This window comes from Giraffa tippelskirchi, chromosome 5 (genome assembly GCF_054371585.1).
Source record: "Giraffa tippelskirchi isolate mGirTip1 chromosome 5, T2T-mGirTip1v1.2.pri, whole genome shotgun sequence".
NCBI classification, from domain to species: domain Eukaryota; kingdom Metazoa; phylum Chordata; class Mammalia; order Artiodactyla; family Giraffidae; genus Giraffa; species Giraffa tippelskirchi.
Genome location: NC_137279.1, coordinates 126,208,425 through 126,226,496, shown reverse-complemented (window position 1 = coordinate 126,226,496; position 18,072 = coordinate 126,208,425). Strand labels below are relative to the sequence as shown.

General features: G+C 40.0%; 1 protein-coding gene across 4 annotated transcripts; it reads left to right on the top strand.

The window, feature by feature from the left end:
* Positions 1-1,788: 1,788 nt before the first annotated feature.
* On the top strand, positions 1,789-17,288 carry RWDD3 (RWD domain containing 3). Of its 4 annotated transcripts, none has more exons than XM_081486215.1 (4): positions 1,789-1,923; positions 14,109-14,596; positions 16,590-16,705; positions 16,804-17,288. In XM_081486215.1, exons 2-4 carry the CDS (start codon positions 14,162-14,164, stop codon positions 16,916-16,918), a joined length of 666 nt encoding a protein of 221 aa, XP_081342341.1. In that variant the 5' UTR covers positions 1,789-1,923; positions 14,109-14,161; the 3' UTR covers positions 16,919-17,288. The 4 variants fall into 4 exon arrangements, 3 of the variants coding, with proteins under 3 accessions (XP_081342341.1, XP_081342342.1, XP_081342340.1); XR_014052567.1 differs by lacking the exon at positions 1,789-1,923 and adding an exon at positions 5,780-5,886 and having other exon boundaries at positions 14,109-14,670; XM_081486216.1 differs by lacking the exon at positions 1,789-1,923 and adding an exon at positions 5,780-5,886 and having other exon boundaries at positions 14,109-14,549.
* The last annotated feature ends 784 nt before the right edge of the window (positions 17,289-18,072 follow it).

The window sequence follows — 18,072 nt, the reverse complement described above, 5'->3', positions numbered from 1 at the left end:
TTTCCTGGTCCCCCTTTTAGCTGGGAGCAGTCATGGGACTAAATTCCAGCCAATGGCCTGAGCCCCTCTCTCCTGACTATGTGTAGACTTGGTCACTGGGGCTCTGGTGGTCACCCTGGACCATGGAATGACCGATGGGATCCGAACCACAAAACAGAGGGAGTTTGGAGGCTTACAATGAGGAGCCCACAGCTCTGCCTGTCTCTGCTGGACTGTCTAAGAGTAAACCTCTTGTATCTTGTGAAGGACACTGAAATGTTAGGTTCTGTGCTTTTTTGTAAGTCATGCATTTGTTGAACCTATCACTAGAGAACATGTTCTCTTCTTTCTTAATGGCCTTCACCAGCTCAGTTCTTTCTACTTGGCCCTGGTTTTTTTTTTCTTCTTTTCCCTTCCCTCCTATTTTCCCTTTACTTTCTTTATTGTTATGCAAATTTTAAGTATCTTGATAGATTATCTACCAATAATATAAAAATGAACTTTTATTATAAAGAATATAAAATACACGAAAACAGAACAGTATGCCAAATCTTTCTGTACCCACAACTCCATCTCATCAATTATTAACCTACGGTCACTTCAGCCTCATCCATACCCCGGCTTCTTCCCCCTTCGTACGTTATTTTGAAGCAAGCCTAGATCTCATAGTATTAATAAATAAAGTTTCAGGACTCTCCATGCATAAAAAGCTGGTAAATAAATCTTCTAGAAATAAAGCCAAACTTATAACCTATGCCTTCCCTCACTTCATGAAAATCATCCTTTCACATAGCGTTCTGCAGTGTTGATCTTCCTAGCGTGCCTCTTTGCTGCTCCCCCTTCCTTTTTTCCTCCCTTTTGCCTCTCTCTGTGCCTAATACATTTTTTGCCTGTGGAGCCCAAACATTTTTTCTTTTTTTTTTTCTTTTTTTGGTCTTGCTCACCCTCACAAGACCATTTTTTCTTATAAGGAAATTCAGATGTAAGTTTCCCAGTCACAGTTTTGATTCTTTGATATACTCTTTCAACCACCGAGAATCTATTTTGCAAGATGGCAGCATTGACTCATTTATAATTCCTTTACACGTTTGGAGAAAAGGAGTTTTATAAAATTCACATATTCCAACAACCCCCACCCCCACCAATCCAAATAATAAAAACTCGTTAGACTAGTAATACACACTGACAAAATATATAATGAATAAAAAAATCCACTTACAGTAGTAGCCATAATTAACTCTTGGGTGTTTGACAAAGTCCAAAACCCTAATGAAACTGAAGACCTTTTTATAACATTGATAAGGTGTTGAACTTTTATGTCAATGGACCTGGGTCATAGGGATGTTTTCTTCTAAGGCAAGCTGAAACTTTTGGTGTTGCTCCTGTGTAAGAATCAAGCAATTTCTCACAGGCAGAATGTAACCAATTTTTTGGAGGGAGTACAGATTATTTGGACAAGGTGGAGGCAGATCTTTCCACAGAAGGGTATGATTACAGTGTCAATATCAAATTCTTACACATTCTATTTGCTTTTGTTTTCTGGGTGAAAAATAAATTTGTGACTCGCACATGTTAACAGAACAAAAAGAACTATGGCCAATCGACACCACTGACTTGATGTACTTTTGGAAACCTACTATGTTCCTGAGCATTACAGACATGTTTGTCCTCTGGGAAATTGTGAGAGGAACGTGCTCCGCAGCAGCCCTTCACGGTCACCGAACCGTGACAGTGAACTTCACACGAATCAGGGAATGTGGCAATTCTTGTTACCTCAGCATGATGAAAGAATGTGTAATTGTTCCACGCAGGGTTTACCTGTCTAGACTCAAAACTGAAGACAGCAAAGGTTTGCTGCTTTCATCTCTGTGTTTTAATACTCAGCTTGTTGAGTCAGCCCAATAGTGCCCAAGAACTATGAAGTAACTTATGAGTACTTATGAAGTAAGTAAATACAGAAAGCCTTTAGACAAAACAAGTAGCACAACTTACTGGAGTTCAGGTTCACTTAGCAAGTTGGCATTTAATGCCTCTTTTGTTGTTTACTTTTGGTGGTTCTTGAAAGCATTTTTACTTGCCTCATAGTCTTGATATGATCATTTTCCTTATCATACTCCCATTCATTTCAGAATTAGGAGTCTCAGCTTTTTTGACATGATACTAATACTTAACCTCTCTTAATATTCTTAAAATTATGAATTCTCATTTCTATACTCAATTCTATAAGATTTTGATCTTGGAGGGAGAGCAATGAGTGGTTCTGAAGAGAAATCTTAGCTCCCTGTCCAGGGGTTAAACCTGGGTAGCCCGGATGAAAACCAGGAATTCTAGCTACTAGACCACCAGGAGCCAGAGGCTAGAAGCACAGTGGTCCTGGCTCTTTCCCCCATTTGAAAGCAAGAATGTTTCAAGGAGGTAAAAACTGTAAAAACAGGTACAAAGTTTATTATCAGAGACACAGCACAACATGTGGGAGAGTACACAGAGAAAAGGTTTGTTTAAGACAGAAGCAGGGCAGAAATACACAGACAGAAACAGTATGGGTGGCCCTCCTAATGAGGAGGAGCGTAGTAAGTTAGAAGCAAGACAGAAATGCACACCTGGAGACGAATGCGGGCCGGTGTCCTGAATGAGGAGGAGAGCAGTGAAGAAGTGACTTAAATCATTTAAGTAGGACAGTCCTTCCAGGTTTTTGTTTACCTTTGGCCAATTATCTTGTTTCTTTCTTCACACCTGAGGTCCTAGGACCCTCCCCAAAATGCATGTGCAACTTTTTGTTAACATGGATTCCCCCCTATAGAGGCCTGTGGGTGCATGTTCATACTTAATGTGGGGTTGGACTCCCCCCAGAAGCCTTCCTGCGCATGTGCAGACAGGGAAGTCTTCCTTGACCTTAGGAGTGGGTACCTTATCTCTTACTTCATAGCGCTTGCCACTAGCATTGTCCCCCTAGAGTGTGGTTGAGAACAAAGCTTCAATTTTACTCCAATTGACAAACACCAGCTGTCCAGCCCAGGGGCCCATCTGTCTCCTACCTTAATTTGACTTAAAATTGCAGACACAGAGTTGAATATTCCAGTCCATATACTACACATGATAAAGTGAACGTAAAGGTTTTCCCAGAAAAGTTAAAGAACTCTTTCTCTTGGGCTAGTGGTCTTAACTGGAGGTGAGAGATTTATAGCTTCTCCTTTGTTTGGTCTTGGGAAAGCAACTATTTAGGAAAGTCATATATAAACAATATTGTTTTAGGAAAACAAACACTGTTGGGGGCAGAGGAGTAGAGAAGGAGAGAAAGAGATCATGCTCTAACTAGACATTTATCCACATGTCTAGATATCATTGCACATTTAAATATTTAGAATTTTCAGTAGCATATGAATCCAAGAAAATTTACTGCATTAAGGTAGGCTTCAGATATTTGACATGTAGCTGGTATTTTCATAGTGTGAGAAATATCAAGCTGACATTATGCTTTCTCTGTGATGATTACTTTCAAATGTCAGAGAGTAGAAACTTATTCACAGGACTTCAGGGCCTGAGGATAGTGTCAATTTAAAAGACATGCATATCGACTCCTGTTTTATTTAAACATGCTAAATGGAGTATGAGAAGCAGGTTAAGAAATCAACGAAGAAAGGGAAAGCAAAGAAGAAACCTATTGACAAGAAAATTTTACATAGATTGATGCACTCTTACATCAATTTCATGGACATCTTGTGACAACAGGCTTCAGGGATGCCTCCTAATATTTCTGACAACTGTAGTCTTGCTGTTAATATTATTTGACTCATATCACTTATATTGAATTCAGGAAACTAAAAATAAGATATGCACTACCTGATTTTTTGTCGATTATCTTTAATAAGTAAGTCAAATAAATAAATTAATATTTTTCTACCACTTTTAATACTAACATTGGATTTCAAGCTAAAATTAAAAATAATTTAATGATGTTTTAAATTAAAAATTTATTCTTTTGCTCACCAAACTCTTTAGCAGCTACTGAACCTACTGAATTGCTGCTGTTTTGGAAATAACTCAAAGGAGTTATTATTAATAAACAAATTGGCCACATCAGAGATAATTATGCATTTAAATAAACATTTGTCTTTCCAGTTATGTACACAGAGTGCTCTTAATTACTTGGGGTCACTAAAACCCCATGGTATCCTCTGAAAGGCATTTCCCCTGCAATTTATCTTGCTAAACTTCCTTTCTGTTCTCAGAAGCCAGTTATCTTTTCCTTTTTAAGACCCCTTCTTAGTTGGAGTGGGAAGGATGTTAATGATGGTAATATGAACTCAGTCTTTAAATCAGCCCTGTTTCCCTGACATACATAGGTCAATGACAGGAGTCACTGTGTAGCCATCTAAATTACCTGCTTTATCTCACAAAATGTTATTTCTGATACAAACAAAAATCGTGGGACCTCTGTGAACTAGACCAGCTACTTTTTGGGTCTGCAAAATTTTAAATTGTTACTTGACAAACAAAAGGACAAGTCAAACATGCTGAAAAAACTATCACAAAATCATTGTAATCTTGTTTACAAAACCAACGTTGAAACAGAATGGATTGATAATTCTGTTACCCTATTGGTATGCAAACATTCTTAGATTTGAGTGGAGTTCAAGGATGATCATTTCATTATTAAGCTTCAAGAATCACATTGCTTTGTATCAATCGAAGATCACAAAATGAGTAATGTTGAAAAGCTAGCATTTGCCACATTTACATACTTGATAGTACTCTCAAAGGCCCAGGAGTTCCACTTGCCAATTTCAGCAGGGCTGTCCCCTGTGATTTTTTGTTTGTTTGTTTGCTATTGTTTACATACTATGTAGTGTCTAACTCTTTTGAGACCCCATGGACTGTAGCGGCTAGGCATCCTTCGTCCACAGGATTTCCCAGGCAAGAATACTGGGGTGGGTGGCCATTTCCCTCTCCAGGGGATCTTCCCCACCCAGGGACTGAACCTGGGTCTCCTGCGTTGGCAGGTGGGTTCTTTACCACTGAGCCACCAGCGAACCCTGTGAAGGCAGAGACGAATTGGAGCGTTATGACACTGCTCCCAGCACCTGGGTACACAGGTCCCCCGCAAGGGTCCAGGCCACCCCAGTAACATCCTTAGAATGCCAGAGCTGGCAGGTTCAACTCTCCCCTTCTGAACCATCGTTAGGAGAAAGAGAAAGAGGAATCCGGTCTTGGTCTAGAGCCTGTGCGCCAGTCATCGCTCAGCATCTGGAGGTTGTTACTGCCCCGGAGGTTTTCTGGGTGTCCCAAATCGCCTGGGTCTCTAGTACCTCCATGAGGGCGGAGAATCTCCTCTGATCTGTTAACTGCAGTGTCTCTAACACCTAGTTCAGTTCTGATCCAGACAGGGGCTAACCTCTTCTGGTCACTTCCCTGCTAATTTTTAAATTTTTTCCCTAACCTCCAAGTTCCCTTCAAGGACAAGTCTGGGAGGGAATGGCTAGTGTACAAGGCCCGGACTAAAGTTAGAGAATTTCCGGCTTTGCTAGGCGGCTTCCCTCTGTTAGAAAAGCAGCGGGTGAGCTGCACGGTGGCCTCTGGCAGACACCCTGCCCTGAACCACAGGGCCTTCACCCTCGGAGAAAAGTCCCCCAAACGGCGCGAGTCTTCCCGCTGCAGTTACAGAGCCGGAGCTTGTGGGCAGGGCGTCTAGTGGCATCCAGCCCGCGGAGCACAGCGGAGACGCGGAGCGCCCTCCGGTGGCCGCCCGGCCGCACTGTTCTGGGACGGCCGGGGCGGCAGCGGCGGCGGAAGGGGCGGTGCTGAGCGTGCGGGGCGGCGCGGCCATGGCGGAGTCAGTGCGGGAGGAGCTCTCGGTCCTGGCAGCGATTTTCTGCGGGCCCGGCGAGTGGGAAGTGCTGAGTCTCTCAGGTGACTACTTCCGCGCCAGAGGGACCCGGGCTCCTCACCACCCCGGCTGGGCTCACCGCCCCGAGCCCACACTTGGGGGCCTGGGTGGTTGACTGTTGGAATGATAGGCGTCGGGACTGGGCGTGTGTGGGAGCAGGCGGGAGAGTGCGGCGACCCTTAAAACGTGAATAGTGTAGCGCCCCTTCCCGCTGCTCTGCAGTCAACCGAGAACATAACGCTCAGGCTCGTGCAGTTCGTCGGCCGGTCCCTGCTTCCCGCGCCCCTTTATCCACTGGTCCGTCTCACCCACTGCTCTCGCCTCTCACCCCGACTCGCCCGTTCCCACCTCCATTCGCCCCCCCATTCCTTGATTTCCCCCCATTCTCCCGTCCCCCCTCACTCGCCTATACATCCCCCTCAAACATACTCCACCCACGTTGCACCCCCTAATTGGCCTGATCACTCCTCAACTCGCTGAGGGCTACCACCTGCGCCCTCCTGGAGGGCTACCACCTGCGCCCTCCTGGAGAGCGTCCCCCCGGGCTTTCCCTGGGTGTCCGAACTTACTCTTCAGATCTCATCTTAAAGAGAGGTCTCTCCTGACACCCCTAGTTTAAAGCCAACTTCCCCATCAGGGCACCCACTGAAGTTTAACTAAATGGGTATTTGGTTGTCTCAAGTTGCAAGAAGGCAGGACCCTGTCTGTTTTGTAATCACAAAACGGCAGGCACCTAGGTCAGTGCCAGGCACATGGTAGGTATTCATAGTAAATTATTGTTGAATGAATTTTTGAATTCAACCAGCGCTCCATCAGAGCTCTCTCATTTGGATTGTTTTTCTTCAGCTTTTTCTAGTTCGCTTAAAGGTGGCTGTCAATTACAGGCTCTTAGGGCACATTAATCTGCTCACATTTAAGTCCCTGAAAACGCAAGGTTTCAAAGACACTGTCCCCGGAGCTTGCAGTCTAGAACGGTTCTTCTGACTTTATTTTCATGATAGCGAAAACTTACTCTCTGTAGCTTCTGTTAAGTAAAAAACAAAACTTCAGTTTATGAAAAAGTGCAGTGATGCAGATGATTTTCGATTTTCACTTAGCTTTCGGATACATTATGTAAATTTTTTGGCACGAGATTTAAACTTCTGTCATGTTTCAGCTGCTATTAAAGTTGTCTTTCTGACCATAAATTGATTGACCTTTAAGAAGGTAGTCTAAAATGTCTGGGTGTTTTGAGAAAGCTATCAAGGGTTAGGGTCTATTCCTCGTGTCCATGTGATGTGTTATTCACCTACAGAGCAGGGATTGCCTCCTTTTCATTTTTTTCTCTTGATCACCAGTCTGTACACGTTCATTTAGCACTGTTGTGTTCTGGGCACCGTGAACCAATTTATGTGGTGAAGCTGCTTTCTTTTCAATGCCTAGCTTGTCCTGCAGCTTTCTGAAACGTTTAAAATCCTTATGAGAAGATTTACTCACTTTTAGTGTGTGGTTGTTTTTTTTTGTCACCTATCTTCTGATTGGATAGCATTTGTTATTCTTTATCATCTTACTTGCTGTCTTTACTACTCTCTTTATTGATAATTACTTCATTACTTCTACTTGAGGCAGGCTATTTGAGGATATCATTAGTTTTCTTTAATTCCTTTATTATGGCTCAACTGGGACTATCCTGGGAAAATGAACCTATGATGTACCATTACACCTGAGAGAGGATGGAGTGATAGTGGTCTGTGTCCTCAGTACATGGTTGAGCATATGACACTGCTGACGGTTCAGAGAAAACAGAAAAAAGTAAGCACAGAAAGAAAGGGAGCAATTTTTTGATACAAAGAACACTGTGGACCCTTTATCTGCTGTTAAATTGAGCATGACTTCAAGCCATGCCTCCTAATTAATTTAATTCAGTGTTCTGGCGTCAGTAAGTAATTGAATTATAAAAGAATTCAGTGTAACAACTTAGGACATTTTGTTGCTGAAAGGTTCATTGGAGAATAAAACAATTCAGTGGTTGAAATAGGAATGTTTGATGTTCACAACTGGGAATTAAGGGTAAGTAAGAACTTCTTTAATAGACCACAGTAAACATCCAGTGGGCTGCTGGCTACCACTGGTGGTCACTGTCAGCTTGGATTGGAGGATATAAGCTTAACATCAGAACATTCTGAATACCATCAATTCCTTCCTGGCCTTCCCCTCAAATAAGCTTCTCTTTGTTGCCTCTGAAATCAGGTTAACATTGGTAGGATTGCACTTCTGGTAGGAGATAGCCCAGGAGGGCTCAGGCTGCCAACCCAGGGGTCATCTAGTAAGGCCATAAGATTGAAGAGTCTGAATAATTGCATTCTTTTGGCTGGAGTAATTTGTGCTGAGAAATTCAGGGGACTTATGTACGCTGTGGCCTCTTTGTGATGGTTGTAGTAAGTTCATTGTAAGAGGCATCAGCTGTACCTTTCTCTTATGGGTGTAAATTCTGAAAGCTCCAACACCTGTCCACTAGGGCATGCCATGGGTAGACCAAGTCAGGGGCATTCTGCTGCTCCCTGTGCAGTGCAGTCAGACAAAGTGCCAGGTTTAATGGGGTCGCCTGCCATATACCTGATACTTTAAATGCATCTTATTTGATGAGAGATATTCTGTTTTTTTTGTTTCAACATTTTTTATTTTTTGTTTATTTTTTCAAGAAGTATTTATGCATATATACGTAATCTCTTATATATCTGAGAGAACAAATGGTAGAGAAGAATGGGCAATTTGAACAACTTTATTCAAAAGAAAAATAGGTAATCTTAAACTGTGATTAAGCAAATGAAATTGGGAAGGAATTATTCTCAGATACTGGGAAAACAGTGACAGAGAATCTTGAAAGACATTTAAAAGATATATCAGTGAAATTTAAGGTAAGTTAGAACACTAACATTTTTTTTCACGGAAACTAGACAAGTCTAGGCTTTCCTGGTGGCTCAGTTGGTAAAGAATCTGCCTGCAATGCGGGAGACCTGGGTTCGATCCCTGGGTTGAGAAGATCCCCTGGAGGAGGGCATGGCAACCCACTCCAGTGTTCTTGCCTGGAGAATCCCGATGGACAGAGGAGCCTGGCAGGCTCCAAGGGGTCACAAAGAGCTGGACACGATTGAGTGACTAAGCACACAGCACAGACACATCTAAAGGAGAAAACATTGTTAAATCTACCAGGCTTGTCATTAGTCCCGATGAGGGGTGCTCTTTATTTTATAGAGAAGATACCAGATGCTCAGGCTGATTTGGTAACCGCTAGGCTTGAGTATACGGACTCTTGCAGTGCATCATGCTCCTTAATAGACATAAGTTGCTGCAACAGGAAAACAGTTCTTAGAGAAAAAGGATAACAGTCGTCCAGAAAAAGAGAGCAAGACAAGCACCCAGAGAAAAGAATCAGATGCGAGCCAACTTACATTCAGAATAGTTCTGAAGGGTAATGTGTGTGCCTGGCCGTATGGGTACCTGTGAAGTAGGTGAGACTGGTGATGTTACAAATCTTCATTTTCTTGATGAGGTAATCGGAGGTCACAGAGAGTATATCACCATAGTCAATGCTCATTATACATTGAATTGTGTTTCTGGAAATCATCTTCCAGATAAGCATGTTGTAAAATGGGAGGTGTGTGAGACTCAGTATCATATGATATGTTTGCACGGTAGCTTCAGAGTCAATTTTTGTATTCTGCTAACACTAATGTTCAGACTGCATTGGACCTTCCTGCAAAATGAATCATTATTGTCACCCACTGACCCCTCTAAATCTGCTCAGCTCTGTTCCCTGCTGATTGTTGGTACTGAGGTCACCTCTAAAACCAATTCAGCCTTGAACTTCACTTCTAAAGGAGGGATTGCCACTTTGAGCTTCACTTATTCTTAGTTTTTTTTTTTTTTTTCTTGTAACTACCTGTTAAAATATAACAATCCAGCTGCAGCACTAGTGGATGTATACTTGTGGGGAGGCGTCCGGGAGCAAGAGGGAAAAAATCCTGTAAATGTAGTAAGAGAGGCTGTTGGGGACTTTTTGGTGGTTTTCTGAACAAAGTCTTACCCTGAGGACATGTAAATACTGCAAAAAAAAAAAAAAAGCAAGTATAGGGAAAGCCAGTTGTATGTGGTATGTAAATGATTTCTTCAGTTCAGTTCAGTTCAGTTGCTCAGTCGTGTCCGACTCTGCACTGCAGCACTCCAGGCTTCCGTGTCCATCACCAACTCCTGGAGCTTGCTCAAGCTCGTGTCCTTCGAGTCGGTGATGCCATGATTCAATGATGCAGTGATTCCAATGATGCAGTCATGGTGCAATGATTTCTTAATAGGCTCTAAATGAATCTTGAAGAATTCATTCTCTTAAATTTGTTTACATTTTCCACTGTCTTCTGTTATTGTACAGCATTTATTGAATTTCTGTTGTGTGTGTAGGATGAATTCATAAAAATAATGGTATGGAATTTGGAGTTTGTTTCAGTTTCTCTAGTTTGAATTCTGTTGTTTGGAGTGTAGTTAGGAGCATAATTTCTTTCATATACTTGTAAGGAAGAATAAGGTTTGAAACCCCTATTTTGGTTATGAAATTGATACACTTATTTTAAGGCGTAAAGATTTATTTAAAAAAATTCAAACTAGGGAATATGTATTTGAACTTTAACCAGAAGCAAGACTTAAATCTTTTGCTAGGATCTTTAGGTGAAAATAGTCTTGGAACTTATGAAAATTGTAGATTCCTAGGGCAGGCATAAGTTTTCTGTAGCATAGATGTTTATTGAGAACGATGAGTTTATGAGTTGAACTTAATAACTAGAGTGTCTTGGTGCCAGAGAAGGCCAGAGATTAGCAGTAAGATATAGAACACCGTTATTTTTCTGTTAATCACTCTGTTTCTAAGCTGTTAAATAAACGTAGATAGGAACAACCTTGTTTTCTTTTTTATGGAAAAATAACCCAAATCAGACTGACAGTATATGTGATTACGTGAAAATTTCTGAGGCAAAAAGAGCCAGTTTAATTGCATGTACAAACCAAGACAGATGAGAAAGGACGGGTGATATACATGTTTCTAGAGCTTTAGGGAGAAAATGAGTTTTTAAAAGAATGTGGAGATTCCTTAAAAAACTGGGAATAGAACTGCCATATGACCCAGCAATCCCACTGCTGGGCATATACACCGAGGAAACCAGAATTGAAAGAGACGCGTGTACCCCAATGTTCATCGCAGCACTGTTTACAATAGCCAGGACATGGAAGCAACCTAGATGTCCATCAGCAGACGAATGGATAAGGAAGCTGTGGTACATATACACAATGGAATATTACTCAGCCATTAAAAAAAAAATACATTTGAATCGGTTCTACTGAGATGGATGAAACTGGAGCCCATTATACAGAGTGAAGTAAGCCAGAAAGAAAAACAACAATACAGTATACTAATGCATATATATGGAATTTGAAAGATGGTAACGATAACCCTATATGCGAGACAGAATAAGAGACACAGATGCATGGAACAATTTTATGGACTCTGAGGGAGAAGGTGAGGGTGGGACGTTCTGGGAGAATAGCATTGAAACATGTATATTATCATATGTGAAACAGAACACCATTCCATGTTCGATGCATGTGACAAGGGCTCAGGGCCGGGGCAATGGGATGACCCAGAGGGATGGGATGGGGAGGGAGGTGGATGGGGGGTCCAGGAAGGGGAACACATGTAAACCCATGGCTGATTCATGTCAATGTATGGCAAAAACTATTACAATATTGTAAAGTAATTAGCCCCCAACTAAAATAAATAAATTTATAAAAAAAAAAAAATAAAAGAATGTACAATTTTACTACTACATTAAATATCAGCAGTATTGGGGATATGTTATTGGAATTTTCATTTTCTTACAGAGATAGCATCATTTTGTGTAATTTCAGTTTGCAACTCCTGTGTGTGTGTGTGTTTGTGGAAGGAGTCACAGAGAAAACCAATTAGGAAGGTTGTTAGTCCTTTCCAATTCTTGATAGAATTAAAGTAGTTTTCCTTCTAAACATAACTAATAATTTCACAATTTCCAAAGCTAAAGTCAGGATTTTCTCTCATTGCTTTTCTATTTGCTGACTTATTTAGTTGCTAAGTTGTGTCCAACTCTTTTGTAACCCCATGGATTGTAGCCTGCCAGGTTCCTCTGTCTATGGAATTCTCCAGGCAAGAATAATTGACATAGAGAATAGACTTATGGACATGGGGATGGGCGAGGGAGCATGGGGAGGAAGGAGAGGGCAGGATGTATGGAGAGAGTAACATGGAAACTTATGTTACCATATGTAAGATAGATAGCCAGAGGGAATTTGCTGTATGTCTCAGGGAACTGAATCCGGGGTTCTGTAACAACCTAGAGGGGTGGGATGGGGAGGAAGGTGGGAAGGAGGTTCAAGAGGGAGGGGACATATGTATACTTAAGGCTGATGCATGTTGATATTTGTCAGAAATCAGCACAATTCTGGAAAGCAATTATCCTTCAATTAAAAAAAAAGTATTTTCAATAGATGAATTTAAAAAAAAAAGAATACTTGAGTCAGTTGCCATTTACTCCTCCAAAGGATCTTCCCAACCCAGGGATCGAACCTGAGTCTCTTATGTTTCCTGTGACTATTTGTTAAATGATGAATGAAGAGCTTTAAAAATTATGTCTCCCCCTTGAGAGGGAAAGTGGACCCTCTAGATGCTTTCTGGAGGGTTTATTTAGTCTAGTGGTTACACATTGTCTGTTGGTCTGTTTATAATACCCATTTTACCAAGTGAAATGTAATGATCTTACTGACATCCAGGGAGCCTACTTCAATAGTAAAATTTTTTTTTTTTTTTAAAAGGAGAAGTAACAGGATAGAAGAAAGAAAGATTTTGAGAATCTGGTGATGGATTTTAGGGGAATGCACTAAGTTGTTTGGAAAGTTTTTCTTTATGCAGCCACATTTTTCTTACATAATACAAATTTAAGTTATATCATTTTAATATGATCTTTATAATGGTTACTGCCTGGGTTTTGGGGTAGTGTCCTAAAACAGCAGTGCTTTGCCTCTGATACTGAAGATTCTACTAAAGAAAAACCTTGTGTAATGGATGTGTTTGGTCCTGTATAAATCAATGTCTATAACCATGGGTTCTGAATAAATGGAATCAGGTGGCTAGAGAGCCATTTTAATGTTCTGTTCAGTTCTTTAAAATGGGGATACATTCAGGTTTCCATTGTCAAGGCTGTTGAGCAGCAATCCAGGTATGAAAATGAGAATGATCTGACTGCCTGTCTCGTGAAGGAGAATGAAACAAGGGCTGTGGAGATAGAAGTAGGGTAGACGAAGGCAAGTTAACTTCAAAGAGCCTCCTCGGCACCCAGTTCTGTTCTACTCTTCTCTTCTGATCTGTGTGCTTCTGCCCCCTGCAGAATGAATCAGCCTGACATTTTATCAACTTGTGAAAAGTGGGGTGAAGTGGTGTGGAACACATCAGAGGGGTGAAGTGGAGCAAATCTGAAAGAGAGCGGAGCGTTTCATCTTGTATCCTGTGTGTACTTTCCCCTTTCTGCCTCCTCATGGAGCCAGAAAACGGCTGAACTGATGGCTGCCCCATTTTAGTTCCTCTCGCTGCCTTCATGTTCCACTGATGATAATACATTTGAAGTGAGAAAGACAGGGTCCAGGCAGTCACTGTGTATGCATAGTCGCGGTGTTCTCTGCACCCTTACAACCACCACACGGGACCCAGTATTTGCTTCTGCTTGGACTCACTGCAACATGATTTTCATTGGATTTAGTGTATAGCTCTTAAGCTAATTCCTGATTTTATAAATACACGATAGTATTTCTTTGAAGGTTCGTATGAGTTTATTAGGAATTTCCAGAATTAGCAACTAATTCTGGGCAGAAAAAAAAATCATATAAGGAGAAACCTTTCTGGTGACCTTAATAAAAAGAGGATAATAGCAATTGTAAATGCCAGTGAAATCCTGGGTGCTGGTTGAGCATGATTCTATGAATGTATATATATATATATATATACACATACATATATATATGGCTGAAAGAAAACACCTGTAAATCATGGCTTTCTTAGTGTGATGTGTCTCTTCATAAAATAACTTAGTTTTCACATGAAAAATAAATTGACATCTGAAACCAAAATTTTCTCTTGTTATTGTTCCATTCAAATTGAGTTAGGTACAACTAATCATTATTTTTGGATGCTTTCCAGAGACAGATGGGGCTGTGTTCAGAATTCTCACGAAAGCCGAAGGATTTACAGATATGGATATACCCTTGCAGTTGGTGTTCCACTTACCGCTCAGTTACCCGTGCTGTCTCCCTGGTATTGTGGTGAACTCCACGCACTTGACCAGGGCCCAGTGTGAAATCGTGAAGGAGAAGTTACTGGAGCAAGCAGAGACCCTTTTGTCAGAACCTATGGTTCATGAGCTGGTTCTCTGGATTCAACAAAACCTCAGGCACATCCTCAAGCGCCCAGAAGCAGGAGGTGGCAGTGAAAAGTGCTCTTCTGCAGCAAGCATGACTGTGGATGATGGGTTGTGGATGACTCTTTTGCATTTAGATCACATGAGAGCGAAGACTAAATATGTCAAAACTGTGGAGAAGTGGGCTTCTGATTTAAGGCTGACAGGAAGACTGATGTTCATGGGTAAAATCATACTGATTTTACTGCAGGGAGACAGAAATCACATCAAGGTGCCAAAAAGTTTGATGTTGAATGTGAATTTGGCTATTTTCTGCTAACATGGTGTTTTATAACAATGGGCCAGGTGAATCATTAAGATGTTTCTGTGTGCACTCTTACCATGTTAATAGATCTTTATTTTCTTTTTTAAAGACTATCTGTAACTTCTAATTACAACTACAGGCTTGTAAAGCTTGAAGAATAAGTAGAAGATTATGTTTTAAAAATCATGCTACTTAATGAAAGTGATAGGTTATTAAAAAAGAAATCTCTATGGTACACAAATGTTTGTTTCTGTAATTAGCTTTGAGCCTAAACTTTATAAATTTGCACTAATTTTGTGCCTATTTATATTTCTTTCCTTGGTTAAGCACACAGCAATGTATGTATTTGTGGGTAAGCCCGCAAACTTTTAATTTGGCAGTTAAAGATACGTTCTGATGCTTGAATTTGGTATCTGTAGTACCTGGAAAGAGGAGCTGTTCCCTCTTAACCAGAATTTAGTGTGAGTGGAAGTAGAATCATTAGGGCTGTCAGCTTGTCATCTCCCCGCTAACTTTTGCTTTCCACCTGACTTATTTCAGCAGCTGGTTTCAAAATCATCATCTTCTTCAGATTTTTCAGGTTCTCATCCTATATGCATTTAACCTGCTTTATGTGGGACCAGACAAGGAAAACTGCTTATTATATGTTAAATCTTAAAAGAGCTACAAATCACTTAATAGGTTTTATGCTTTCAAGAGGGTTAGGTCAAGAATAATTACAGTGGAATTTATTTAACACAGATTTATCTTTCATAACTTATTGTCTTAAAGATTTGTAGGGTTACTACAAATTTGTAGGATTACATAGCTTTTTCATGTTGGGCTTATAACACAAAACTTGATAGTTAATAACCTCAATTAACCAGAGTAGTGCTAGATTATAGTGTATAGGTACAACACATTTTCAGATTTAATACAGATCTTGGGTTGGGGTCTGGCCAAGGAACCACATATTTTAAGGTGATGTATAATATATCTTGTGGAAGGAAATGGCAACCCATTCCAGTATTCTTGACTGGAGAATTCCTTGAACAGAGGATCCTGGCAGGCTACAGTCCATGGGGTCGCAAAGAGTCATACATGACTGAGCGACTATCACTCACTCACTCATAGCATATCCATAAAGCTGGACTCTTTTGGATAAAATACTGGCTGACTAAATGAATGCTCATAATTTCTTTGCTCATATTTCCCCAAAGGGGTCAGATTTTTCTTTAAGCCAGCTTAGGCATATTAGGCTAAGTGCAGCTGTTTTGCAGATGTTTTAACTCTGATTGGATCCATCAATTAATGAATATATATTTAATCATATGGCTAGACCTGTGCTAATGCAGAGAACTTTTTAAAATAGTTCTTTCTTTTTTATTAACTTTCCCTAAAATGCCATTTAATGTAAATATCTCTGTTAAATTTTTTAAGATTGTTTATCAGGATTGAGAATTACAGGTACGTATTTATGGATTCTATTATCTTGGAAAGTTTGGTCCTGTGTGCCTATTAACTTCACTCTGACCTTGAAGTAGTAATAGTCCTGTAATAGTGACAATAGCTGGTGCTGTATTACGTGCTGTTGTGCCAGGCACTCCTCTAAGTGCTTCGCACATATTAGCTCATTTAACCATCACAGCTTCCCTATAAGGTAGCTGTTAAGAGCAAGCATTTTATGGAGTAGGTTACTGAGGCACAGAGGGTTTAGGTAACTAACCCCAGAATCAGCTCTAGTAGGCTGACTAGTCTAGATTTAAGCCTGTGTAGCTGGATTAGAACCTTCTTTAGTCCAGCATTCACCAGAACGTTATGCTTCCAAGTACATAAAAACACTGCGTAACTCTCTTACTGCTTGATTCAGAAAGCGAGTACTCTCAGCATGCAAACAGGCCAGCAGATTATTTCTCCTTTAAAAGTAAGACTTTGAGATTCAGAGTAAGATATGTATTTAACATACTGTTTTATCATTTAGGATTACCTGACTCTTCAGAAAACCTGCAAAGTGGATGTGGACTCAAGTGGAAAGAAATGCAAAGAGAAAATGATTAGTGTACTGTTTGAAACAAAAGTACAGACAGAACACAAAAGGTATAATTTAGTACTATTGCAGATGGAAAAGCAACTGAATCGATAATTATACTCTGACAAATTTAGGCATATTCATGAGTTTCTCTTGTATAATGCAGGTTTCTGGCATTTGAAGTCAAAGAGTATTCATCGTTGGATGAGTTACAAAAGGAATTTGAAACTACAGGACTTAAGAAGCTTTTCTCTGAATTTGTACTTAGGCTGGTAAAATGAAGTTGAGGACAGGAATCTTTTAGTGAAACTACAGTGGTTTTTTTGTTTGTTTGTTTTCTTTTTCCATTGAATTTTGAGAGTGGCTAATTGAAACTCATGGGAACAATTTTAGAGTTTCTCTGAAGCAGAATGACAGACACCATCATAACTTCAGGACAAAAGCCAATTCTGCTTATGGAATATTAAACAGTAAAAATACCCATGTATTCTGATTTTGCCAGTAGAAGTTGGGTTCAATAGATGGAATGTTATTTGAGAGATAAATATAAAAAGATGATGGTAAATGAGCCCTTGTGTTTATACAGAGGATTTGTTTGGAACTGTGCAATTTTCTGGCTAATTTTCTTGTAATTAAATGAATTTTTAAAAAGATTTGTTTTCATGTTTACTTTTTTCATGTTTACATTTTTAGCATTTGATAATGATTTTCCCTCATTCAGCTTATTATGTCTAATGTTTTAAGTTGAATGTTAAGAAAAATATAACACTGATTTCTTTGTGGAATTGAATAAATGGTTAGTTTAAATACAAACCAAAAAAGTTCTATAGAACTTGATTTACAATTGCTTTCTCTGGGGTCCCAGAATAGCATGGTGCTTACTAGTTATAGGACTGAAGAGTCAATTTAAAAGAAAATTCTGTTTTGAAAAATTTACTTTCTAGTTTTACAAGGGAAGAAATGTTTTACACAAAATGAACTTGACTTACCAGAGGGAGGAAATTATATGGAGATACTATTTTTAATTTCTGTTGGAAAATTTGGTCAAGTCTGATAATCTCAAAAAGTATTTGATATGATATAAGGAGAGCAGGAATAAAATAAAAGCTTGTGTTAAAATCTGTTCCAAAAGTATAGACAGGCATTTATGTTTAAGGAAAGATATTTGTGTTCATGAATCCACCTGTGCTTTGAAATAAGGGGCCAAGTGATGGAAGAAAACTCTCTCACTGTAATCTGCAGTGATGTCATTATAAATTATAACTGATAGGAGAGAAAAGTAAGGAGACGTGGTGGCACGCCCAGTAGTGCTTCTTGAGCATGCTGCTCTGACTATGGCGGTTCAATCTGCTTGTCTCATTTTCAGATACCCTTGTAATTAAAGTAGACCTACCTGTTGATTATTATATGGGGCTGCTTTAATGAGGGGATTTTT

Coding starts and splice junctions, on each gene's coding strand:
- RWDD3 (XM_081486214.1), top strand. CDS start 5,802: ATGGCGGAGTCAGTGCGGGAGGAGCTCTCGGTCCTGGCAGCGATTTTC. Junction 5,887..14,108: donor GGAAGTGCTGAGTCTCTCAG/GTGACTACTTCC, acceptor GATGCTTTCCAG/AGACAGATGGGGCTGTGTTC. Junction 14,597..16,589: donor GAGACAGAAATCACATCAAG/GTGCCAAAAAGT, acceptor TTTATCATTTAG/GATTACCTGACTCTTCAGAA.